This window comes from Terrapene carolina, unplaced genomic scaffold, assembly GCF_002925995.2.
Source record: "Terrapene carolina triunguis isolate 2854851 unplaced genomic scaffold, T_m_triunguis-2.0 Scaffold212, whole genome shotgun sequence".
NCBI lineage: Eukaryota > Metazoa > Chordata > Testudines > Emydidae > Terrapene > Terrapene triunguis.
In genome coordinates this window covers 11,379,074-11,405,534 of record NW_020664563.1, presented here as the reverse complement: position 1 = coordinate 11,405,534, position 26,461 = coordinate 11,379,074, and the positions used below count along the sequence as shown (strand labels likewise).

Here is a 26,461-nt window from a genome sequence, read left to right as displayed (position 1 = left end):
CCAATACTTCTGTTAGTCTTAAAGGTGCCACAGGACCCTCTGTTGCTTTTTACAGATTCAGACTAACATGGCTACCCCTCTGATACTAAACAGGACTAAAGTAATCACACTGTTGCACCTAAGCAAGCCGTTTACATCACAGGCATGTCAATCCCCAAATATTTAGCAGTGAATGACAAAAATATATAGATTAAACATTCCACTTGGATGATTTTTAACACTGATACATACAATCATGTTGCCATTATTATAATAAGAACTCACATGGTTGAATCTTCTTGTGAAGGCAACTGCATTTGGAGCAGAACTGTACTTCTCTTTCTTATTCCACCCACAACTTGACAATTCCTAGAATATGAGGATGACAATTGGTTTATAATATTTATAGTTTATTGAGTGCCATCAGCATATTCAGTACAAAACAAAGACAGACATGGTTATATACATTTCAAGGTACTCAAATCTTCATTTTCTTTATTTTGGCAATGAAATGCAACAATGCACTGAGGTAACAAATATGTAGAGTTAAACTTTTTCCAGACTGCTTTGGTATGTTTGCATCTATTGGGTTGGATGCAAATAAGACATAAGTAGAAAAAAATCTCATTGTTTACTAAGTAAATACTATTCCTAAATTTTCAAAATCTGATTTTAGGGTTTGATTTTGGTTGAATTCAGGGTTTGGGGTATTTTGTTTTGTTGTGTTGTGTTTTGAAATGGATGAAATAACACAATAACAATTTGGTGGGTTTCAGACTGAAAGTTCTATTTTTAGATTTACATGTGGCCTGGAAGAGCATAGAGGGATGACATGTTTAGAGGTTTGGTTTAAGGTAATTTCTTCAAGACGTTTATTGAAGAAAAAAAATGTATCTAACTGATATGCATCGACAGTTGCATCTTATATACATAATCCAGTATGTTTCATTAAACTGTACACTAAATTTAAAAAAAAAGTTTACAAACAAAACTGAGAGGGCCATCATCTCCTCCGGTGGTTGCAGTGGCAGGAACTAGAATGGCCCCTTTCTTGTGTTAGTTGTTTATCCACAATACCCAGTCTTATTTAAGAGACTGCTTGACTGCCCGCATTGAAAATGTGAATCACTGGCCTTGTAATTAGCCCAGAATGTCATGTCATCAAACAACCTGGGTAACATGGCAGCAAGTCATGAGAGAAAAACAGGTGATTTCTCATTTAAACCTAAAAATAGAGCCCCTAATAATTCATTTACTTCTAAATTCTAACAAATTATTTCTAATTTCTAGTATCTGAAAAAAAGATTTTCAAAACTATCAAATTATGATTCCTTCCCTAATACCTCCACCCCAACTACCACCAGGATTTTATATGGAAAATGCAGCTCTCCATTGCTATTTATCTACAATTAATTTTGAAGGAGCAGATCTAGTTAAAATTTCTTACTTCCAAATTGTATAGGTACATGCACCAACAACAATGATACATTTGCCTCGTCTACATCACACAACATACACACAGCACAAAAAATCTACCTCACAAGTAATGCAAAATCCTACACAGTATGGGTCAGATTTTCAGTATGCACAGTTTTGCATCTGCTCAATCCTTTATCTACATGCACAAATCTGGGGTTAAGTGCATGCAACAGAGTTTGTCTGCATGAATACTGAATACTTGTATTTTGACAATCTGCCAATTATTAAATGGCCAAATAGCAAAGTAGCTTCATTTGTTTCAATTTATTACTGTTTCTCTCAAGCCCTTTAAACATTTACACAATTTTAACACCACAGACATAGTACCATAACTTATCAAAACCAAGCACTACTCCACTGGCTTCCACTTTATTGGTACAACAAAATTAACACACAACTATTGTATTCAACTCATAAGGTGTTTAATCACAATCACACTGAGAAGGCCTCCTCAGCCCCAGTAACCCCCTCCCATCCCAGGAAGCACCTCACATGACTGTAACAGATGTGGATACATCAGAGAGGCAGGAGGTCTCTCAAATAGTGAGGACCTAAACCATTTAGGGCTTCAAATATAGGAACACACATTCTTTAATTTCATATCAATATGATATACAATACACTGTATACTGTTCACATAGTACCAACAAGAGACCACAAGTATTTCCAAAGTGTATCTTTGAGATTACAGACTTTAATTTGTCAGACTGTTTGCTAAGAGATACATGATACCTTTGGAAGTATAAACAATTTCTCCCAGCTGTAGAATTGAGTGGAAAGTAGGATGCTTTTCTAATTATTGATGAAAAATCTTTGTTCCTGCAGTGTTCTCAAAGCGATCTCTGTGGTTCTCATTCATATTCCAAATGAGGAAGTGATCCAGGAATGCATTACATTCACATTCTCCAGAGCAAAGTTTGGCAATGAGTGACTAGAACCTTTAGGAAATACTTATGGTCAAAATATAGGGCCTCTAATGATAATATGAGTGAGAGAAGGCAAATCTTGAGACACATCCATGCACCCAATTGGAATGAGAAAATCACTTTTGATAAATACTCAGTGTGAAAGAGTCTCCATTTGGAATCCCCTGTACTTGAGGATCTTTGATGTCCAATAAGGGCCTGATCACTCCAGACCTTTTCTGCACAGTAAAAGAGAAGTTGGATAACTTCTCCTTTGGGGAACTGGTTCTACAGTCCCAATGGAAAGTAGTGGTTCTACTGCCAAGAACAACCCAGTTTGTTTTGAAGATTTATTTTTTTTTAAATGTCTGTAATGCAGCAATCTTTTGGGAACTTTTCAGACTGAAATACCCTTGCTCTTCTATCATAAGAACCCATCTGTCTACAATGGAGTTCTTTCACATGGGGGAGGGGGAAAAGAGGGAGAGAAAGAGAGAGATCTGCTAGTCAGACAGGGATCTGCTGCTTCTCCCAAGTGGAGAGCCTGGGCATTTGTTGCGCTTAAGGATTGCACACGCTCCTGCCAGGACTTTCCTCCCATGAAATTCCTGTTTCCATATCTTCCAATGTTTGGTGTCTGACCTCTTCTGTTGATCCTGGAGTGATCATAGTAGAAAACAAATGGAACTGTCTGAAATCCCTTTTATGGCACCCTACAGCAGAAAGATTTCCTTTTCTGAATTTCCACCACACACTTTGCCTAGTCTCTCTCACCTTTTCAGCTGCAAAAAGAAATGGAAGCCACAAGTTGTTTTGCTTGCTTGTCTGCTCTCCGGACAGGATTCATGGGTGTCCTAGTAATTGCACTGGATGCGTTTGACCAGGTGGACATTGTGATTGAATCCACAGTGGCATTTTCCTTGAAGGATGCTGTGACCGATTTCATGTTAAGAAAGGCTGTCTCTGTCTTTCAGTGGGAGCAGTCCTCTAAACCATGTTAGATATATTCAAGCAAAATAGATGGCCAGACAGAAGAGATTCATCTGTGGCTTAATTATTCCTACACAATGAGAATTCTATTTTCCAGTCCACTTTGTCAATGGGGAAGGGGAAGAATCTGTCAATGGGCATGACCATTTATTTTGCCTCAGCAGTCACAGCCACATCCCTGGTATCTGCACCAAACAGTAGGTAGATTTTTTTAATCCTGGAATTTATAATATTTCATGAGATGTCTATTAAGGCACTTCTTTCAATGGCTATTTTCATTCTGAACTGATCACTTCCTCAACAACTGCACTGATGGGAAATAAGTTTCAATTTTTGAGCTGGAGGGGAAATATTTCCCCTATAAAGAGACTGGATTTCTGCTTGGTTTATTCTGGAGGTATAACTAAGATCAGTGTCTCCTTACTGTGGTTTTAAAATATTCATGAGGAAACAGACTGTTCTGTGAGGGAATCTGAGACTTCAGAATCAGATTCTAACAAATCTCCTTCCTTGAGTGATGTAGAATCTGAGGTGTCATACTGAAGATGGCTATACTGCCTTCTTTGTCTTTTTCTTGTAACATTTTGATTCGTCAACCCTGTTGATTAATTCTGTGAGAATGGGTGCAGAGAATCAAGCCCAGCTAGGTTTATTTTATTTTACTTTACTTTGAGGGAAGATTTTGGCTTTTATAAGGTAGTCACTTGAAGTTCTCTGGGATGACTGAAACTAGGCTGTGTGGGCTTAGGATCTGGAGAGACTGCAGAAGGAAAGAAACCAGTCTAACTCACCAATGCCATCACCGTTCAGCAAAGGGAGGTAAAATAAAAGAGAAGGGGAGAAAAACGTCTGGGTATTCCTTCAAGGAAAAGAAAAATCAAAATAAAAGGGAAAGCCACTGCAGAGACAGACACACCAGGCAGTAATATGGTGGATAAGGCCTTTTCTCACCTAACTTGTCCTGAACAAAACATTAGATGCCTCATGGAATAGGGATTATAAATTCTAATTCTATAGTATGAGACAATATATTCAGGTAATGATTAAGAAAAGTTTTGTAAATGAGTTCCAATAGTTCATGGATTAGGGACCCAATTTTATGGAGTTCCAGGGGCTTCTGTATAGATTATTTAGGTTAATCTTTCTATCTATGCAAGTGTTCAGTCTAGAAGATACCATCAGAGATGCTTAGTTTTGCAGTTCTCAAACTGTGGATTTGTGTCTCCAGAGATGTCAAATATAAAGGGAAGGGTAACAACCTTTATGTATGCAGTAACAAAATCCCTCCTGGCCAGAGGTACAGAATCACTTACGTGTAAGGGGTTAATCAGTTCAATTAACCTAGTTGGCACCAGACCAGAAGGACCAATGGGGAAAGAAGACACTTTCAAATCTGGGGGGGGGAGGGGGAGAAAAGGGGAGGAAGGTTTTGTTTGTGCTCTCTTTGTTGATTCCCTCTTGGGACAAAGAAAGAGACCAAGTAGGTAAACCAGCTCCAAAAAAGATCCTATAATGATACATCTAAAATTACAGAAATTGATCATAAGCCGGTTCGTTTATAAGCCGACTCCCCCCAAGATAGATAAGTAAAAATGGAAAATTTTTATAACTCGTTCATAAGCCGACTCTATAAATCAGGGGTCAGCAAACTTTGGCTCCCGGGCCATCAGGATAAGCCGCTGGCGGGCCGAGATGGTTTGTTTACCTTGAGCGTCCGCAGGCATGGAGGTAAACCTAAGTAAACAAAGTGTCCCGGCACACCAGCTGCTTACCCTGACGGGCCGGGACAGCAACTGGTGGGGAAATTTGGGGGGGGGGGGGGGGGAGAAGTGGGGGGTCAGGGGAGTAACCCCTGTGACCACCCCCTACATGACCCCACCCCTTGCCCGGGACCCCCACACTCTCCCCCGTCCCACCTTATCTGGGATGGGCCAGGGGAGGATGTCTCTGACCTGGCTGGAGCTGCTCTGGCAGGCTGGGCAGCGCGGCTGCAGCTTGCTATGGCGGGCCAGACCGAGCGGCGCGGCCACAGTGTGCTCTGGCGGCGTGGCCACAGCCTGCTCTGGGGGGCAGGGCCGAGCGGCACAGCTGCAGCCTGCCAGCCCCGGAGCTGCAGCTGCTTCGGAGGCTGGGGGGAGAGCATCATGGCCAGAAGCAGAGAGACTCTGGCCCCACCTCTTCCCTTCTGGCTGTGCTGTCTCTCCTTGCTCCCTCTGTTGTGGGGAGGGACCGTGTCCCACCTCTCCCTCTCTATACCCATTCATAAGCCGACCCCCTTCTCTGGTGCTTCCCTTTTTTACTTAAAAAATTCAGTTTATGAACCAGTATATACGGTAATAGCAAGAAAATGCATTAGATTACACCTCTACCCCAATATAACGCGACCCGATATAACACGAATTCGGATATAACGTGGTAAAGCAGTGCTGCGGGGTGGGGGGGGGGGCTGCCTGTTTAACCCTGAGTTGAACCAAAACGGACAGTCTCTACGCAAAAGAATTAATGGACACAAATCTGACATCAGGAATCATAATACTCAAAAACCAGTGGGAGAACACTTTAACCTGTCTGGCCATTCTATGACAGACATGCGGGTGGCTATCTTAAAACAGAAAAACTTCAAAAACAGACTACAACAAGAGACTGCTGAACTGGAATTGATATGCAAACTAGACACAATCAACTCAGGGTTAAACAGGGATTGGGAATGGCTGAGCCATTACAAACATTGAATCTATCTCCCCTTGTAAGTACTCTCACACTTGCTTCTTATCAAACTGTCTGTACTGGGCTATCTTGATTATCACTTCAAAAGTTTTTTTTCTCTTACTTAATTGGCCTCTCAGAGTTGGTAAGACAACTCCCACCTGTTCATGCTCTCTGTATGTGTGTATATATATATCTCCTCAATGTTTCACTCTATATGCATCCGAAGAAGTGGGTTGTAGCCCACGAAAGCTTATGCTCTAATAAATTTGTTAGTCTCTAAGGTGCCACAAGTACTCCTGTTCTTTTTGCGGATACAGACTAACACGGCTGCTACTCTGAAACCTCCCTAAATGTTTGTTCAAATCACTTGGTGCTGTCAGCAATACTGTCCAAGGACAAGGAAAGGAATTTGTGCCTTGGGGAAGTTTTTAACCTAAGCTGGTTATATAAGGGCTGGAATATAAGCTTAGGGGGCCTTTCATGCGGGTCCCCACATCTGTACCCCAGAGTTCAGAGTGGGGAGGGAATCCTGACAAGAGATAACATGCTTCTTAACAGCAAAAATAAATAAATAAAAATAAAGAAATAAGAGAGGTGAGAAATAACAGACCTCAACCCTATTGTCCCTCTGCAAATTTGTGTACACAGAGTCAATCCCTTACCTTCTCTCTAAAAGTGCAAAGTTTCAAAAAATTCAATGAATAGAAAAGATTGTAGGGGGTGGAATAGATCTGGACAAGGAGAAGAAGTCTGGAGATAAAGGTGTGAAGGGAGGGACGGGCAGTAGAAACAAAAGGGAAGCAGCATATTCCAGAAATCTTGAGGTCTTTCTAAGTGTAGCCTTCATTGATTTGAGATCTACCATACCATTCTCTCACTAGAAAGGAAAACCTTTCAGGGCAGCAGGCTGTAAAAGAGACCAAGTTTGGGAATAAGAACCATTCAAGAAATATATGTTTGCTGATGATGTTTTAAAGAAAGTCACGCCAGTGAACTGGTGGAAGTCACTTAAGCACTTGGATTCAGAGACTGTTGAAGTGATAATTTCACTTTTAACAGCAGTAGCTCCTTCTGCCAGTGTAGAAAGAATATTTTCTTCCTTTGGACTACTTCATTCCAAATTGAGAAATCGTTTGGGACCTCAAAAAAGCAGGAAAGCCTGTTTTTGTTTTCCAGATTATGAACAAACAGTAAAATGAAGGTGAAGACGACTGAGTTAGCTGCAGAAGCCAATATTTTAAGTTTCTCACGTTGACCTGGCTAACAGTCAATTTAATTTTGGGGTTTTTTTTTAAACTATATATTTCATTTAACTATTTTAGTTAAAAACAATTAACAAAAACAAACCTGATTTAAAAAAAAACTTGAATGTTTAACTAAATTCCAAAATTCATATGCTTGTTTTGTTAAAATATTATGTTTGCTGTTGAAGAAAAAAAATCCAGAATACATAACGTTGTTGTTTCAGTTAAATAAAACAATTTAAATGTCTGTCTGGTGATGTTCTCCTCCTAATACAGTATGGCAAGAAAATCCTCCAAATATTAATGATTAACCTGTTGAATTGGAGATAGTTCACCTCCCAATGACTTCATAAATATCTGCTTCAATTACCTTTGGTAAATGAAATAACCAAACAATCATTCATTTTCTGATATAGCTGTAAAACTAGTCTGAAAAGTTTTCAAAATAAATCAGTTTAAAAATATATAGTGTGTACCTTCTAAAAATGAAACCTATATCTGAGTTGTGAAGAATATGTATTAACCTTATAACAACCAACAAAAATACACTTTTATGTAGAAATCCATGATTAAATCGAGTCCACCCTGAGCCTAAATAAGTACAATCATCAAAAGTGGGCAAGCCATCAAGTATATTTTGAACATCTTATATTTTCCTTATTTTAAATACTGCCTATCTACAAGAACATATTTGCTAGGCTTATTCATCTGGACTACAGTAATGGTCTTTCTATATTAGCATAAAAGCAACATTCACCTATAAGCTATTCTTACAGTTTCTATAGTAACCTTTTTTTAAGCAGTGCATTGCTCAGCCATAAATTTGCTTTGAGGCATTTTTGTGTTTGTTTTTAAACATACAACATTTAATTTCCCATACCACAAGCATTGCAATACCCAGATACAAGGTGAATTAAGGACAGAGTCAGAGCCTTCAAACAGAATTTCCAGTTCACAAGATAAAAAAAGCTGCTAATTGAGTAAATTCTAAATTATACAGGTATCCAATACAACTGCAGAAGTAAGAACTAAAGCAATACTTTTTTCTGACTTTAAAAATAATATCTTAGAACAGAAAAATACGTTTTTATAGGAATATTTGGATTTATTTGCCAGTTGAAGAGACAGCCTTTAATTTCAAGATTATAATCCACACAAGAGCTGCACAACATTCATATAACTGCATGTCTGATGATATGGCATTTCTTATATAATCAGTGAATAAATTTTTCCTGCCACAATAAAATTCAAAGTGTAAACTATTTATGAAGATTAATATCGTAGGGCAGCACCACTCTTGCATTGCCTAACTAATATTTAGTTTCAGATGATTTTAGCAACTGATCCCACACCGAGCCATTTATTCAGATGCAAAGTACAAATTTCAAAAGGATTAAAGACAAACAAAAATCTCAGAAACTAAACAGAAAACCAATCACTGTGGTCCCCATTAAAATATTTAAAGTTCTGCCTTTGCCAAGCAAGTAACATGACTTCAGCACTCTCAAGTTATTCCCTTTACTAAAAGTAGACAGTATCATGGCAACATAATCCAACTGCAAAGGCAATATTGCGAAGATTTTAGATCAGACCTCTTTTAAATAGTTTTTCCCCCATCTCTAATTATTATTCCTGTAGGTCATCTAGACCATTCCCATGACAACACAGGGTCATTTACTAAGTGTGTATTCTAGTGTTCTGTTCAGTCTAGATTTTTTAAGGTCAGAATCCATAAACCTTCTACCATTTCCCTTTGAAAACTTGTGAACGGCCTAAAAATTTTGCAGTGTAAGGAAATCCTCCTGACATTGTCAGCTTAAAAATTTTTTCCTGAAATTTATCCCATTATTCCTTGTTATATTATTTTTTTCCACCCTATCTAAATCATCCCTATCCTTGATATTTTGACAATCAAAATATATCACATGGAAGCTGCATTAATTTTAACACAGACTGTATTTAGTGTTCAAAAAGTTCTAACAACTTTGGCAGAGAAGGTTTCAAGACTTGGTGAGGGCACCTAAACAGATGGGAAAGGAAAGAGAGGAATCCTAGGCAAATGGAAAAACAAAGGTGAAAAGGGTGGGGAGGGAGGGGAGATGAAGACAGGGCAAGGCTGGTTTGTTTTTGACATTGGTATATTTGAAGTCTGAAGAAGACATGCCAAATGAGTAGAGTGGTGAATGAGAAGCATGCATGGAGGATAAGATAGGAGCAAAGAAGATCAGCTGGGGAATGTCGTCGAGGGAGCAGTTTGAAGGAATAGCTGATGGGAGCAGAAGAAAGACTTCCAAGACCAAGAAAGGTGAGGTAGAGGAGAAGAGTCAGGGTTCATGAAAAAGCACCATTTTACATGCATTAAGAATGAAATGGTACCACCTTTTTAAATGTGTACCTCAGACTTGCATGGGTAGTACTAGCATGGAGTCTCAGCACTTTGCAATCTGACAATCAGGTTTAGACTCGAAGAAATTCTTCTTCGAAGCATTCCAGGCCAGCCTTTGTACCAGACTTAAGAAGTCTTCTTGGAATGCCTCAAGAAGGATCAAAGGCACTACCCACATCTTTTTAAGGGCACAGAATGACATCTGATCATTAAGGGCACGTCTACACTGGCAAAGTTACAGCGCCAGCAGTTACAGCACCACTCAGCAGGAAAACCGCTGTTGTGTGTTCACGTTGACAGCTGCCTGCACAATAGTGTGTTCACACTTGTGGCACTTGCAGCGGTATTCAGAACAGTGCACTCTGGGCCGCTATCCCACAGAGCATCTCTTCCTCTTCCGCTGCTAAGAGTTGTGGGAAGACGGAGGGGATCGCAGGGCATCCTGGGTCCTGTCCCAATGCCCCGTGATGCAATGCTTCGTATCCCAGCAATCCCTGTGCTTCTGTCGTATTTGGCACCATCTTTCAACTGTTTGTGTATTGCACGTCCTGCCTCTTCAGTCTGCAGGAATGGATCCCAAACTGTTGACCAGTATGCTGCTTGCTCTGACCAACACCTCACAAGTGGCAGTGGAGTTATTCCTTAAACTGCAAAGGCAAGAGGAGTGCGACATTGATCTTGCCACGTGAAGTAGCTAAGACACGAGATTGCTTGTGGCATTCACGGAGGTGCTGACCACAGTGGAACGCCATTTTTGGGCGTGGGAAACAAATACTGAGTGGTGGGAACACATCGTGATGCACATCTGGGATGACAAGCATTGGCTGCAGAACTTTCACATGACTGTGTGATGGGACTGTGTGATGAGCTCACCCCAGCCCTGCGGTGCAAGGACATGAGAATGAGAGCTGCCCCATTGCTGGAGAAGTGCATGGCGATTGCACTGTGGAAGCTGGCTACTCCAGACTGCTACCAATTGGTCACGAACCAGTTCGGAGTGGGAAAGTTGACCATTGAAGTCATGTTGATGGAAGTGTGAAGAGCCATTAATTGCATCCTGCTCTGAAAGGCCATGGCTCTGGGCAACGTGCGTGACATTGTGGATGGCTTTGCACAAATGGGCTTCCCTAACTGCAGAGGGGCAATAGATGGCACACAAATTCCAACTCTGGCACCAGACCACTTAGCCACCAAGTACATTAATCGCAAGGGGTATTTCTCAATGGTTCTCCAGGTGCTTGAGGATCACCGTGGGCGTTTCACAGACACGAACGCAGGCTGGTCCGGAAAGGTGCATGATGCACACATCTTTCGGAACACTGGCCTGTTCAAGAAGCTGCAAGCAGGGACTTTCTTCCCGGACCAGAAGATCACCATAGGGGAAGTCGAAATGCCCATTGAGATCCTGGGAAACCCCGTCTACCCCTTAATGCCATGGCTTATGAAAACATACACGGGGCAACTTGACAGCAGCAAGGAGTGGTTCAACAACAGGCTGAGTACGAGCAGAATGACCATGGAGTGTGCATTTGGCCATTTAAAAGCCCGCTGGCAATGCCTGTATGGGAAGCTGGACATGGCAGATGACAATATTCCTATGCTTATAGTCGCATGCTGTACGTGCCATAATATTTGTGAAGGGAAGGATGAAAGCTTCACTCAGGGCTGGACTGCAGAGGCTCAGTGCAGGGAGGCGGAGTTTGAACAGCCAGAGACCAGGGCTATTAGAGGGGCACAGCGCGGGGCCATAAGGATCAGGGATGCCTTGAAGCAGCAATTTGAAGCTGAAAGCCACTAATATTTGGTGCTATGCTCAGGATTGCAGGGCTTGTAATGCTAGGAGGTAACTGGTGCACATGATGCAATAAGGGGGTTTAACATAATTGCATGTTGCTTTGCAGTGCTCTTTTTGCTTTCACTTAATAGAATAAAGATTGCTTTCAAACCAACCATTCTTTAATTAAAAGACAGCAACCAGAGGAGAGAGTCAAATGACAAAAATACATCAGCAGGGAGAGGGATGGAGGAAGGGAAAGTCTTCAGAGAAGAAGGGGTTCTGGGATGACTACAGATTTGTGTATGGCCAGGGATCATACCCAACCTTCTCCTTTGGAGTACAATGCAGCGGGTGCTGTACTTCAGCAGGGCCAAACTGCAGAGGGATGGGTGTTGAGTGCAGTGGGTAGTGGGAGTCCACACTGCTGGACTGTGAGGAGGGAGGAGTGGAATGCTGCGGGTAGAGAGTGGAGCCAGGAGGTTGATAACAGTGTGTTGGCGGTTGGGGGGAGGGGGAGTAGGTACTTGGGAAGGAGTTTTGTTACAGCAGCTGCAGGGGAGGGCGGGCATGGAGCTGCTCTGTTTGAAGAGCTAGTATCGCCTGGAGCGTGTCCGCTTGGTGCTCCATAACCTTTAAGAGCCGCTCCGTGGCTTCTTTCTAGTATGCCATGTTCTCCTTTCATTCCCTCTTCTCGCTGTCCCGCCACTCCTTCAATTCCTGCTTCTCGGCAGCGGAGTACATCATAACCTCACAGAGAAAGTCCTCTGTAGTTCTTTGTGGCCACTTTTGATTTTGATTCCATGTGTTCAAATGAATCCAGTGCCACAGAGACAAATGTAATTTTAGGAAAACTTTCTGGAGTGCTTCCCTTAGCCTTTTGACCTTAGAGGTAGAGTATAAGCTCATTAGAGTCCAGGCCAGGATGGTTTTAGAGAAGCAGAATAACTGAGCCAAGGATCTCAAGGCTTACAAGAGGTTTTGTTGCTACACCTCGAAGATCACCATTCATTTACCCTACTGATAAGGGAGACTTAAGAAGAATCTCTCTCTTTGATGGGGAATCACATATCCTGAACAAGAGAAGGCAGTGCATCTTCTTTGGTCAAAGTTACAATCTTCATCTTCAGGCAGAGGCTAGAGCTTCTAGATTTACCTGTAATCTGGTTTGATATTTTAAAAAAATGGCAAGTATTTGCAGGCTGCTTGCTTGTCATACTCAGATTCCCTTTCCCCTGCAGCTTCAGACTGAATTTCCAGGGTTTTGAATAGCTGTGGAAGCAAAAGTGTCTCCTGTGCCATTTCCTCTGCTTCACCTGGGTTGGATGAAGAAACTTTCCTCTTTTTCTACTGAAAAGTCATATATAGATGGAAACAGCCTGAATTTTTCTTGATTTTTATTTCTTCCACTTCAATGTGCGAGTCTGATAATCAGGGGAGGGAAGAGAATGATAAAGGTGAAGAAGCTTTTTATGTTCTTGATCTTTTTCATTTTTTCTTCTGCAGTACACGTGCTTATTGGTGCTGACAGATCAAGGCTGAACTGGGAATTCAAGTTCAGAATACCATTGGACTTTTTGTCTTTGGTTTGTTTTTCTTTTTCCTTTGGGGCTGGTATAGGAGAAGGGAGGAGACTGACCGATACCAGGAGTTTCTTTTGCTCACACAGTTTTTGTAGAGTCTGAGGATGGCATCCTACATTGCAGAGCCCTCAAGAAGACTGCCAATCCCCTATGTTTTAAGAGGGCTGAACTGACGGTCCACTAGGAGGGTTATCATATTTATGAGGGCAGAGAACTGTCCCATGCATAATTTGGAAGTGAGAAGGAGTACAGTTTACCACTCCATTGACATTAAGCCACATATCCTGGGAGACATTTGCTGGGAGTCAAGGAACAGAATTGCCAGTAAGAAGGTGAAATATTTAACTACCTACTGGACGAGTGAGGTTGGGGTATACTGAATGAATGGGAGTGCTAAGGACATGATGCTTATTAGATGTCCCATAGTACTTGTCCCTAATTGCAATGTAGGGGAGGGGCATGCAAATCAGCTCAGCTACTGAATTAAGTGCTGTCTGGGCATGCTATTAATGATTGCTCTAGTTGAGGATACAGGAAATGTGAGAGTCTTCCTGGCTTCTGCCTGCTCTTCCACTGGACAAAGTCCCAGTTGACATGCCAACCAAAGGGCTGGACTCCTGAGAGGTGTGTCTGTTGGAATCTAGCCTGTCCCCAGGTACCAGGGGAATCTGGTCCTGTTCACTGTCTGTGTTAGATCCATCATCTTGATGCTTGAACAGAGAGAGCAAGGAGCAACTTAGTGCCACCTCAAAAGCTCTCCGTTCAAATTAAAATTAATAAACTAAATTTGGGGGAGGAGTGACAAAGCCAAACTGTAGATTTGGAGAAGGAATGAATCCCCACCCCTAAATTGGTTGAAAAAGATGTGCATCAGAGGAGGACTGTGTGCCACTATTTGTGCTATATGAAGACAGAATTTTGAGAAGGCTCCAAAAGGAGTGGTCCTAACCCTCAGACCAACTGTAAAGTGTGATCTGCCTCAAAGTTCTCAAAGAACAGGAAATATCCATCACAGTTTGGGGGACACGAAGAGGACAAAGATATACAGCTTTAAACAATAGCCAAATGCAAAACAGTAATTGATGCAAATGCTGTAATATCATGAAAAATGTCCCTTATAAGAGGTTACGTTTTCCAGCGTGACAGCAAACTTCCTAAAATTCAGTAAATCAGTAATGTATGTCTTATTTATCTGGAAAGTGAGAAAAAATTGAGAATCATGGATATAAAATTACTTCCTATGACTGGCTTGTTATGGTTTGAAAGGACATCTCAAAACAGTAAGTATCTTGTGCATCAAAAGTTGGAACCAGAACAGTCCTGTTGTGTTCAAGTACTGGCCTCACTGAATACCTACAAACGGAGTTAAAATAAAAAAAAATGGATGATCCCATTTTATCAGTTCCACTCACATTAGTAGACCTAGCCAAAGCAGTCTCAGGTCAAATATCCAGCTATGCTGCACCAAACATACAGTTCCAACTCAAATAGCACTAAGCCTTCATTCTAAAAGGCACCAGGGTACTCCCATATCTGTAGAAAAGGATCACAATTTTTGTCAATGTCAATACCTGCTACTCATGTGGAAATCTCCCAACACTGGCGTAGGGAACCTGATTCAGCCTCGAAATAAACCAAGTTATCTGAAGAATCTACAGCTCAGTCTACATTAAGAAATGAAACTATTACAGAAAATGTTTTTAAGCAAGATGTCCTTCTGAACTGATAGCAAAAACTGTTTAAGTACCATTTCAATCCCATTTTCAACACCATTTTAGAAAGAATGACAGACTTCTTGAATGGTATTGAAAACTATCTGCTCTACACTGGCATTTAAATTGTTTTCTATACCAGTTCAATGGAATCTATAACTAACTATTTTTAACAAATGTTCAGTTTTCTAGTGCAATCAAGGCTTAAGGTAGGGAAAGACTGGGGCAGAGACCAAGTATGAAAAATATTTCAGCTGGAAGGTGAAAGTTTTAGCGAATCAGAGTGAGTTAAAATAAGTGTTCATAATGGAAATCATTATGCAACTTTTATAGCTAGTGGTAACCCACACCCAATATAATCCCTCCTGCACTGTCTCATCCAAATGATTCAAAACTTTATTATCTAACCTAGTCAGAATCTAGCTAAAGGAACTAAATACATTACAAAAAGTTAAAAACTCACTGGTGTGGATATTAGTAGCAGTAGTTATCTTGATAATTTATAATTCATTATATTGAGTAACTGAAGTGAAAAGGACCCAACGTTTCAATGAAAAGCAGTTAATACATTCCTCAGATGTGTCTTCTGGAACTCAGGGCAGGTCTACACTTAAACTACAGCAGCACAGCTGCACCACCATAGCACTTTAGTGAAGACACTGCTACGCTTCTCCCGTCAGCGTAGTTAATCCACCCCCATGAGATGCAGTAGCTATGTTGACAGGAAAAGCTGCCCCATCGATATAGCACTGTCTCCATCAAGGATTAGGTTGGTATCATTGCGTTGCTCATGGGGTGTAGATTTTTCACACCCGAGAGATGTAGTTATACTGATGTAAGTTTGTATTGTAGACCTGGCCTCAGTTGAAAAGCATAATATAACTAGCTGCAGTACAACTGATTAAATCAGTGATTAGGTTTTTGCTCTGGAATCACTGCACTCTAGAGCAGTGGTTTTCAAACTTTTTTTCTGGCGACCCAGTTGAAGAAAATTGTTGAAGCCCACGACCCAATAGAGCTGGGGATGAGGGGATTGGCATGTGGGAGGAGCTCAGAGCTAGGGCAGAGGGTTGGGGGGGTGAGGGTGTAGGAAGGGGCTCTGGGAGTGCAGGCTCTGGGGTGGGAATGGGGGATGAGAAGTTTGTGGTGAAAGAGGGGGCTCTGGGCTTGGGGGGGCTCAGGCAGGGGTTTGGGGCACAGGCTTACCTCAAGCGGCTCCCGGTCAGCAGCGCAGCAGGGGTGCAGAGGCAGGCTGCCTGCCTGTTCTGGCATTGTGGACCACGCTGCGCCCTGGAAGCGGCCAGCAGCAGGTCTGGCTCCTAGGCGGAGGCGCACAAGCGGCTCTCACCCGCAAGCACCACCCCCCCAGCTCCCATTGGCCGGAGTGCGGAGCCCTTTGCCCCCCTTACCTCCACCACCTAGGAGACAGACCTGCTACTGGCCACTTCCAGGGCACAGCGCAGTGTCGGAACAGGTAGGGACTAGCCTGCGTTTGCCAGGCAGCACCGCCGACAGGACTTTTAACAGCCTGGTCGGTGGTGCTGACCAGAGCGGCTGCGACCCAGTCCCTTCTATTCCGCGACCCAGTTCTGGATCGCGACCCAGTTCTGGATCGCGACCCACGGTTTGAAAACCACTGCTCTAGAGAGTAAAAAGCACTAAAGAGGAAAGTACTCAGCCATGTTTTTATTCAAGAAAAGAAAAGTAGGATTGACTTTGGGAATTCTACCTTCTATTGTTATCCAAGCAATTAAAATCCAGATTGACTGCTTTCATAAGAGTGAAATTTTCTGCAACAGATGTATGTTAATACATTATCTCGATTCCCTCCACCCCTTAAGGAAAGGAAAATTACTTATTAGCAGATGTATAATAATTCCATCTATTCAAACTTTCTCAGGGCAGGTCTACACTATCACTTAAGTCGATCTAACTTAAGTGTTAAAAAGACACCACTCTGAGCGACAAGTTATAGTGACCTAAGCACTGTCCACACTGGCACTATGTCGGCAGGAGATGGAATAATACTTGTGGAAGCGGAGTAATTATGCCAACAGGAGAGCACTCTCCCATCGGCAAAGAGCATCTTCACCAGACGCGCTACATTGCAGCCGATGTAGCGCTTCTAGTGTAGAACCGTCCTCAGTATTTTACTCACTTGCAAAGACATCTTGTATGGTAAATAAAAGTAGTAAAAAAGACTGTTCTTTATAAACAGAGATCATGAGGAACGGTCATTCCCACCCATTGATGCATATACAAATCAGGCTGGGAAAGGGTACCTATATCAGTAAGAGGTGATCCAAATTACTGAATCCAAACCCTAGCTGATCTTTCTGGCTACACTGGATAGGAGGGGAAGGCATGACCCTGGAGGCTCAGACAGAGAATAATTGGGCACCCACTCTTCTGGCCTATGGGTGCCCTGGCCAAGAGCAGAATTTGATTATCTTTTGATTGGACTTGGGTGCAAACAGTCTATTTACGTATGAAATCACTTACATGCAATCTGAACAATGGTGTGCTAGTCTTGCTCCTTTATTCCTGCATTTAGCTTGCAAGTGAACCTGAATGCTGGTTTTGCCATAGAAGTATATGGCTCTGAGGAAAAGAGACAGGTGTATCAGGTAAAGAATCTGATCTCTGTTTAGGCTCCTACTTTTTATTCCATCTTGGCACTTGAGTTAAGTTATAATGGTTTTGTTGTCACTCTCCTAATGGATATCTGCAATTTGCAGGGGGACCCTGGGAAGAAAGCTGGTTATTACATTCCCCACACTTCCAGGAGTTTGATTCCTGAGGTCGCCACTTGCCCTGTGCCATGCAAGGTTACATGAGCTTTCCAACCTGATACTGAGTGACAGTTATTTGAATTGCCCAAGGTTTGTCCTTAAAGAGATGAGACTACCACTGAAGAGACAGACTAATATCTAGGATTTTCAATAAGGATACATATTTTAAGTCTGTTACCACCAGTGCCTGATTAGAAAGTTCTAAAGGGGAAAGAGGTGGAGTACTGCCCCAAAAATCATTTCCACAAACTACCATCATGTCAACTAGCTGCAAATTGTGAAGGGTATGAATTTTGTTGAATTTCTCCTTAAGCGCTAGCACAAGACTTAGGTTGGCTCAGAGATCCCAGATTTAAGAATTCCTGAGATGGGTCAAAAAGTTCTGCTGCTTCATTTTGAATCCATGATGTGCCAGGAATTGGATGGTTTAGTGACTGTGGAGAAATGTCAAGCCATCACCTCAGTTAACTGCACCTTCATCAGTAGATGGTTCAAGTGGCAGTATGTGCAGCTGCGCTTGTCTCAAGTTGGCTACCCGGACCATCAACTTTTTGAACACATGTGCACCGAAAGGTTGAAGACAGAGATGTCCAGAACTGGACAAAGATCTTTTTACTGATGCAAAGAACCTGAAGTAGAAAACAGAGCATCTCTCTTTTCTGGGACTGGGATTATTGTTCCACTAGAAGAAAATTAGCTACATACTTTTAAAAACACTTATCAAAGAGTGCTTGAACTAGCTTCTTTCTGGATATGGTGTCTGCATCTAAAGCCTAAAACACATTCTTCAAGTCAGTGTTTTGCAAAGAAGAGATGTAGCAAAGAATGATGTGACAGCATAGGAGGTATCAGAGGATATCTAGTGTTACCTTGATAGAAGTTAGCTTTTCTTATCTTCCTATATGTTTCAAAAGAGGATCTCTGTCTCCGAGAGAGAAGGTGATACACAGTGTTGTGCTAGCCAAAGCCATACACTCTGTGAAGTAGCTGGGGAACTGCACTACTGTTTATAACCTCCTTTCCGAATGTTTGGTGTCGTCAGGGGCTTACAGTGCAATCCAAACAAAAAATACTTCATTATAAGGTTCCTGAAGTTCATAAACACCAGACAGCAACATCTCACAAACAGGAATACTCAGAATCAGCTGAGGGGACGAAATTAATGTTCTGTAATGCATTCCACCCAAAAAGAAGGGACTAAAGGAGTATGAAGAAAGGTTAAGATATTTTGGGTACCATAAGTGCACATTTTTTCACTTTGACTTCTTATTGTCAAGAAAGAAGTCAAATATTTAATAGGAGAAACAGTCCCCCTCCCCCCGCCCATATCGTTACCACCCAGGTCTTTGGAGGAGATGCTTGAGAGTGATATGCCTTCTACACATCTATCCAAGAGCTTAAAATTCTCTTAATAATTTAGAAAAGTACACTCTCAAACGGTTGTTTGTTAGAATATACCTGCTTCTAGGAGAAAAATGTTGACATGAGCCAGCCCTCAAAAGTTACCTCTTCTAAAACTTATGTTTCACTGTGGACTATATAACTATGGTAAATATTTGAATATAGACAGGAAGAATTAGCTCTGAGATATATTTACAATGCTATAGATCTAGGCAAAAGGCTCAAGATGTGTTTACGTATGTCGGTTGAGTTTCTCCATTGATTTTGATGCCAAAAGATAACCACCACAAAAAATTACCATAAAAATTTAGATATTCAGCTCTGGATTTTGTCAGATAATTAAGCTTATGTGAGAGAAATCAAATTCTGATGTCACTTAAACAGCAAGCATTTAGAACTTAATTAAAAATATTTCAACACAGTAAAGAATATTCAGAAATTTAGATTTAATCTGTGCTAAGAGAAACAAAATGACTAAATGAGAAGAGCAACAAAAATTATTAAATGTCTAGAAAATATGACTTATGAGGGAAGATTAGACTAAACAAACCCAATTTTTTCAAAGAGAAGAGATGACAGAGGGGACATGATAACAGATTTCAAGTACGTAACAGGTTGTTAGAAGGAGGAGGAAGAAAAACTGTTGTTAACCTCTGAAGATAGGACAAGAAGCAATGGGCTTAAATTGCAGCAAGGGCGGTTTAGGTTGGACATTAGGAAAAACTTCCTGTCAGGGTAGTTAAGCACTGGAATAAATTGCCTAAGGAGGCTGTGGACTCTCCATCGTTGAATATTTTTAAGAGCAGGTTAGACAAACACCTGCCAGGGATGGTCTAGATAATACTTAGTCCTGCCTTGAGTACAGGGGACTGGACTAGATGACTACGGCTACGATTTAGTCATGGGTATTTTTAGTAAAAGTCTTGCACAGGTCACAGGCAATAAACAAAAATTAATGGCCTGTGACCTGTCCATTACTTTTAATCACAGGTATCTTTAGTATAACTTGGGGGGGGACACACTGAGGGGATGTCTCGGGGGGCCGCTGCTGGGGGCCAGCAGCACCAGCTGCCAGGGGCTCCTGACCACAGCTGCTCCAGCTGGCCACCTGGGGACCACTGCCTGGGGCTAGTGGACCGCGCCAGCTTTGCCGAGCTGCCCAGCCAGGGACAGCCACCTGCGGTGATCCAGTGGACCACGGCTGCTGTGGCTGGGGACCACTGCCTGCTGCCACTGGAGCAGCAGCTGGTGTGGCTGTCCCCTGGACCGCTCCAGCAGTGACTGGTGTGGCTGTCCTTGGGGCCACCTGAGCAGCTGGCCCTGGAGCCAGCCACACTGGCCACTGCAGAAGACATGAAGGTCGCGGAAAGTCATGGAATCCATGACTTCCGCAACCTCCGTGACAGACACAGAGTTCTATAGATCACCTCTCAAGGTCCCTTCCAGTCCTACAATTCTATGATTCTCAGGGCTTGTCTACACAGTCCGTGGCAGGCTAGTGCAGGGTATGTTCACGCTCCAGCTTGCCACAAACTGTTAGTGTAGACAAGCTGCAAGAAAAACTAAAATAGGTTTAAAAATGATGGCTGTCGATTAATTGCAGTTAACTCACGCGATTTAACTCAAAAAATTAATCGCGACTAATCGCAGTTTTAATCACACTGTTAAACAATAGAATACCAATTGAAATGTATTAAATATTTTGGAAGTTTTTCTACATTTTCATATATATTGTATTCTGTGTTGTAATTGAAATCAAAGTGTACATTGTTTTTGATTACAAATATTTGCACTGTAAAAATGATAAACAAAAGAAATAGAACTTTTCAATTCACCTCATACATGAACTATAGTGCAATCTCTTTATCGTGAAAGTGCAACTTACAAACGTAGATTTTTTTTGTTACATAACTGCACTCAAAAACAAAACAAAGTAAAACTTCAGAGCCTACAAGTCCACTCAGTCCTACTTCTTGTTCAGCCAACTGCTAAGACAAACAAGTTTGTTTACATTTACAGGAGATAATGCTGCCCGCTTCTTATTTACGTCACCTGAAAGTGAGAACAGACATTTGCATGGTACTTTTGTAGCCGGCATTGCAAGGTATTTATATGTCAGATATGCTAAACATTCATATGCCCCTTCATGCTTTGGCCACCATTCCAGAGGACATGCTGATGACGCTCGTTAAAAAAATGCTTTAATTACATTTGTGACTGAACTCCTTGGGGGAGAATTGTATGCCTCCTGCTCTGTTTTACCCGCATTCTGCCATATATTTCATGTTATAGCAGATAGTCTCTGACGATGACCCAGCTCATGTTCATTTTAAAAACACTTTCACTGCAGATTTGACAAAACGCAAAGAAGGTACCAATGTGAGAAAGGGGAGGAAGGGGGACTTCTGTCATGGCCGCACTCGGTGGGTAGGGAGTTGCAGAGTGAGCCTGCTCCGCAGAAATGGCCTCTACCGCTCCTGTCCCAAGTGATGCCTGAGCTCAGCTCCCTGCTCCAGGCGCTGCGATCTGGCCCCGGTGTGTGGGGTTACAGTACTGCTCAGCCCCCACTTCTAACAGGACAGGGGATTTTGTGAGTCAAAGCATAACAGTCCCACAAAACCCAGGACTGTTGGGAACTGTGCATTCAGCTGTAACTGCAATTAATCTAGTGTAAATCAACCACAATTCCCATAGACAGAAATGAAACACGCCACTAATCAGAATAAAAGACAAATTATATAAAGTGGCCCAGAAGTTAGGTCAAGTTAAAAGAAGACAAGTTAGGTGATGGAGTAACTGCATGAGACAGCACTGGCACAAAGCATCAACAGCTGAAAATAGTACCAACAATGGACCAAGCTATATTAAATGCAGAGCTAAACAGCTAACACTGGAATGGCCAGTGGCAGAAGAATTCTGTTGACTACTCAGATAGTCTTAGACATAAAAGCTCCTTATGCTCACATGCTGCATCTGTAGTGGAAATGGTAAAATCACTCAGTCTCTTCCCATCACCTTCTTTTGGGCCACATCCCAGTTGATCCAGGAAGACCTTTTTCAGAACCACAGAGCGGGTTTATGGGAGAGAGAAAGGGATTCACCATAGGGAAGGTATCCCAATTTTCTACACTTCTATCAGGCAGGGTAGAACAATACTATAATCCTCACTCTGTTTATGTGCTTTGGGTAGAAAAAAGAATGAAGCACTCAACTGCTGATGTATGGTTTTGGGTATTATTAATACTTGTATCCACTATTTCCTTTTCATCACCTACTTCATTACCATTCAGGTGTATGGGTATTCTATGTAAATTAGAGAACTAGCAATAAGACAAGCAATGTAGCTCACTTGTTATATGGAAAATATAACCAGACACTAAAAAGTCAAACGAGCCTATCAGTATACTATCAATGTACAAAAAGCGTATTACGATCATATTTATTGTCATTTAGGTCCAAAGACAATACACCACAAATATAACAAATGTGTCTTTCAACTAGTAAGAAAAGTTTGAACTTTTAAAGTATTAGGATATATATTCAACCACAGATGTTTAACATTCAGAAACACTGCAAAAGAAACATTTAGACAGACACTTCGTTTTATCATTACTTGACTGTGTTTAAATTCCAATAGTTTTCCCAAAACACACCATTATTAGATCCAGATAGCCTCATGATGTTTTAAAGCCATCTGCTTCAAAGCTATAAGAAATGGAAACTCAGGATAATTGAGCATACATATTCTCCAGTTCCAGAATTTATGTTTGTTGGTTGACATCACAAGATCTTGACCCTTTTCATTTAAAATTGAAAACAAAACCTGTGAACTACTCACCTCTGGCTGAATAGCTTTAAATACTGGGACATCCATTAGTGTTATCTGACCCTGAAATACAAAGTCATACATTACATTCAAAATTAATTTTCTGTCGGTTTAAAATCCTACATGGTTATAAGGTGCCAACTGTACTCTGTTGTATTTTGTTGTTTCACTATAATCATGCTGGAAACATCAGATATTATGAATCTGTTACCAACAAGTATCTTTGCTATTACCATTAAGACATGCTGCATACTTTTACATTATTCAAATAAACATAATCCTATCTACAAGCAAGTACGTTATTCTTATGAACCGAATCCTGCATTTGTTTATGAGAGTCCTGATTTAAAATGTATAAGCTATCAGGTCAAATATAGAAAGATTTCTAAAAATCGCCAAGAAAGCACTTTCAATTCCTCACGAACTCAGTTTCTCTCAATCCTCCAAACAGCCATCTCTTATTATATGTGTATCTTTTGAAACATTTCTGCATCTCATTAATCAATCATGTGTCATTTCTCATGTTTGTAGCATATGAACCACAAAGTTGAGTGGTTCCTCTGTCCCAAGGACACACGAGACAAAAGTCCATTTTTCCTGTCTCTCTAAGTTCTTATATGGCATCCCTCACTATAGTATCAGTTTATATGCCAAAAATTAAAAACAAAAGAATTTTCTTCCTTCCCACCAGCTAAAATTAATAAACAGTGGTTTGCTTTTTTGTTTGTGTTTTTAGCAAAGGTGACAAGAGGAGCTGTGTTTCTGTGTGAGAAGAACTACTGACAGAGATGGGTTTTGTATTTAGTTTTCTAAACTAAGGGAAATCAGACAGACCTAGCCTCACAAGTTCATTTAAGAGACAATGAATAATAGAACAAAGTTGTGAATTTCAGTTAGTTATTATTCCATACTCACCCTTTACGTAAGAGTTTCTTTCTGCAATCCTTTCACCCATACCAACCACAATAGTCTACATTATGTGTTTATGCTAAAAACAGAAGAGCTGCTTTTTAATTTAAAAACAAACCTGGGTGACTGAAACCATCTCTTACAAAAACAAACAAAATCAGTGTATTTTAGAAGACAAGGAAAAGGTGAATTATTCTAGAAGAAAAGACTTTTCACCACATCGTTAAAAAACTGCCTATAGTTATTAAATTATCATTCAGGAGAACATTGTCACAATAATCAAACCCAAAGAAATTCTTAACTCCCTGGGAATATTAAGTACACGCATGATGTCTGTGTATAAGCTGTTAACTTTTGTCAACAATACCTCCTCATATTTTGATTTTATTTCCAATCACAACTATAATGTCTGCTAGTGTGTTTACTTCTTGTCATTTTCTTTTCTTTTAGATTTCAGGCATTTTGACACAAACAGAGGAGAACTAAACAAATACAATGGCCAGGGGAGCAAAAAGGGAATGGTGAAGAGGCAGCGGCAGGCTCCCTTATAATCTTTAGCTCAGTGGTTAGGAAACTCACCTGGGATGTGGGAGACCCAATTCAATTCTCCCCCCTCCACCCCCCCATCACCTGATGTGGAGTAGGAATTTAAACTTTCATCTCCTACGTTGCAGGAGAATATCCTAGCCACAGGATTACAGGATAGTCCAGTGTGGATTTTTCCTCAATCTCTCCTGTTGAAACTGTTCTATTTTTTATAAATAAATAATCCTTGGAGCACAGATTTGAACTTGGGTCTCACATCCTAGGGGAGTGCCCTAACTACCTGGCTATACCGTCACTCTCACTCTATTTCCCTGGGTCAGTCACTATTCATTGTCTCAGAGAGATTAGAGAGGCTATAAAAATTAAAAAAAACTTAATAATTATGGTGGATTTCAACTATCCCCATATTGACTGGGTACATGTCACCTCAGGACGGGATACAGAGATAAAGTTTCTTGACACCTTAAATGACTGCTTCTTGGAGCACCTAGTCCTGGAACCCACAAGAGGAAAGACAATTCTTGATTTAGTCCTAAGTGGAGCCCAGGATCTGGTCCAAGAGGTGACTACTGCTGGACCGCTTGGTAACAGTGATCATAATATAATTAAATTTAATATCCTTGTGGCAGAGAAAACGCCACAGCAGCCCAACATGGCAGCATTTAATTTCAGAAGAGGGAACTACACAAAAATAAGTTAGTTAAACGAAAATTAAAAGGTACAGTGCGAAAAATGAAATCCCTGCAAACTGCATGGAAACTTTTTTAAGACACCATTATAGAGGCTCAACTTAAATGTATACCCCAAATTAAAAAAACCTAGTAAGAAAACCAAAAAAGTGCCACCACGGCTAAACAACAAAGTAAAAGGAACAGTCAGAGGCAAAAAGGCATCCTTTAAAAAGTGGACGTTAAATCCTATTGAGGATAATTGAAAGGAGCATAACTCTGGCAAAAGAAGTGTAAAAATATAATTAAGAATAACAGCTAGCCCAAGACTCAAAAAATAATAGCAAAAACAATTTTAAGTACATCAGACACAGGAAGACTGCTAAACAACTAGTACCGGGCAAACTGGTTGAAACTATAGTAAAGAACAAAATTGTCAGAGACAGAGAATGGAACATGATTTGTTGGGGAAGAGTCAACATGGTTTATGTAAAGGGAAATCATGCCTCATTAATCTACTAGAATTCTTTGAGGGGGTCAACAAGGGGCAGCCAGTGGATATAGTGTACTTAAGATTTTCAGAAAGCATTTGACAAGGTCGCTCACCAAAGGCTCTTAAAGCAGGAGTAAGCTGTCATAGTATAAGAGGGAAAGTCCTCTCATGAATCAGTAACTAGTTAAAAAATAGGAAACAAAGGGTAGGAATGAATGGTCAGTTCTCAGAATGCAGAGGGGTAAATAGTGATGTCCCACAGAGGTCTGTACTTGGACCAGTACTATTCAACATATTTATAAATGATCTGGAAAAAGGGGTAAACAGTGAGGTGGCAAAATTTGCAGATGATACAAAACTACTCAAGATAGTTAAGTCCCAGGCAGACTGCAAAGAGCTACAAAAGGATCTCTCAAAACTGGGTGACTGGGAAACAAAATGGCAGATGAAGTTCGATGTTGATAAATGCAAAGTAATGCACATTGGAAAACAATCCCAACTATACATATAAAAAGATGGGGTCTAAATTAACTGTTACTACTTAAGAAAGATCTTTGAGTCATTGTGAATGGTCTCTGAAAACATCCACTCAATATGCAGCAGCAGTCAAACAAGTTAATAGAATGTTGGGAATCATTAAGAAAGGGATAGATAAGACGACAGAAAATATCGTATTGCTTCTATATAAATCCATCATATGCCCACATCTTGAATACTGCGTGCAGATGTAGTTGCCCCATCTCAAAAAAGATATACTGGAATTGGAAAAGGCCCAGAAAAGGGCAATAAAAATGATTAGAGGTATGGAATGGCTTCTGTATGAGGAGAGATTAATAAGACTGGGACTTTTCAGCTCGGAAAAAAGAGATGACTAAGGGGAGATATGATAGAGGTCTATAAAATAATGACTGGTGTGGAGAAAGTAAATAAGCAAGTGTTATTTACTCCTTCTCATAACACAAGAACTAGGAGTCACCAAATGAAATTAATAGGCAGCAGGTTTAAAACAAACAAAAGGAAGTATTTCTTCACACAAAGCACAGTCAACCTGTGGAACTCTTTGCC

At 41.0% G+C, this 26,461-nt stretch overlaps 1 protein-coding gene across 4 annotated transcripts in view; it reads right to left on the bottom strand.

The window, feature by feature from the left end:
• The window catches only part of LOC113407498 (ras-specific guanine nucleotide-releasing factor RalGPS1), a 287,535-nt gene that overhangs the window by 194,374 nt on the left and 66,700 nt on the right, over nt 1-26,461 (bottom strand). For 3 of the 4 annotated variants that reach the window (XM_026656083.1, XM_026656082.1, XM_026656084.1), the window contains 2 exons: nt 22,793-22,843; nt 265-348 (listed from right to left, as the gene is read on the bottom strand). In XM_026656083.1, coding sequence (XP_026511868.1) covers nt 265-348; nt 22,793-22,843 — 135 coding nt within the window. Of the gene's footprint in view, nt 1-264; nt 349-22,792; nt 22,844-26,461 lie in introns of those variants that run through there. The other variant, XM_026656086.1, reaches the window with a different exon arrangement.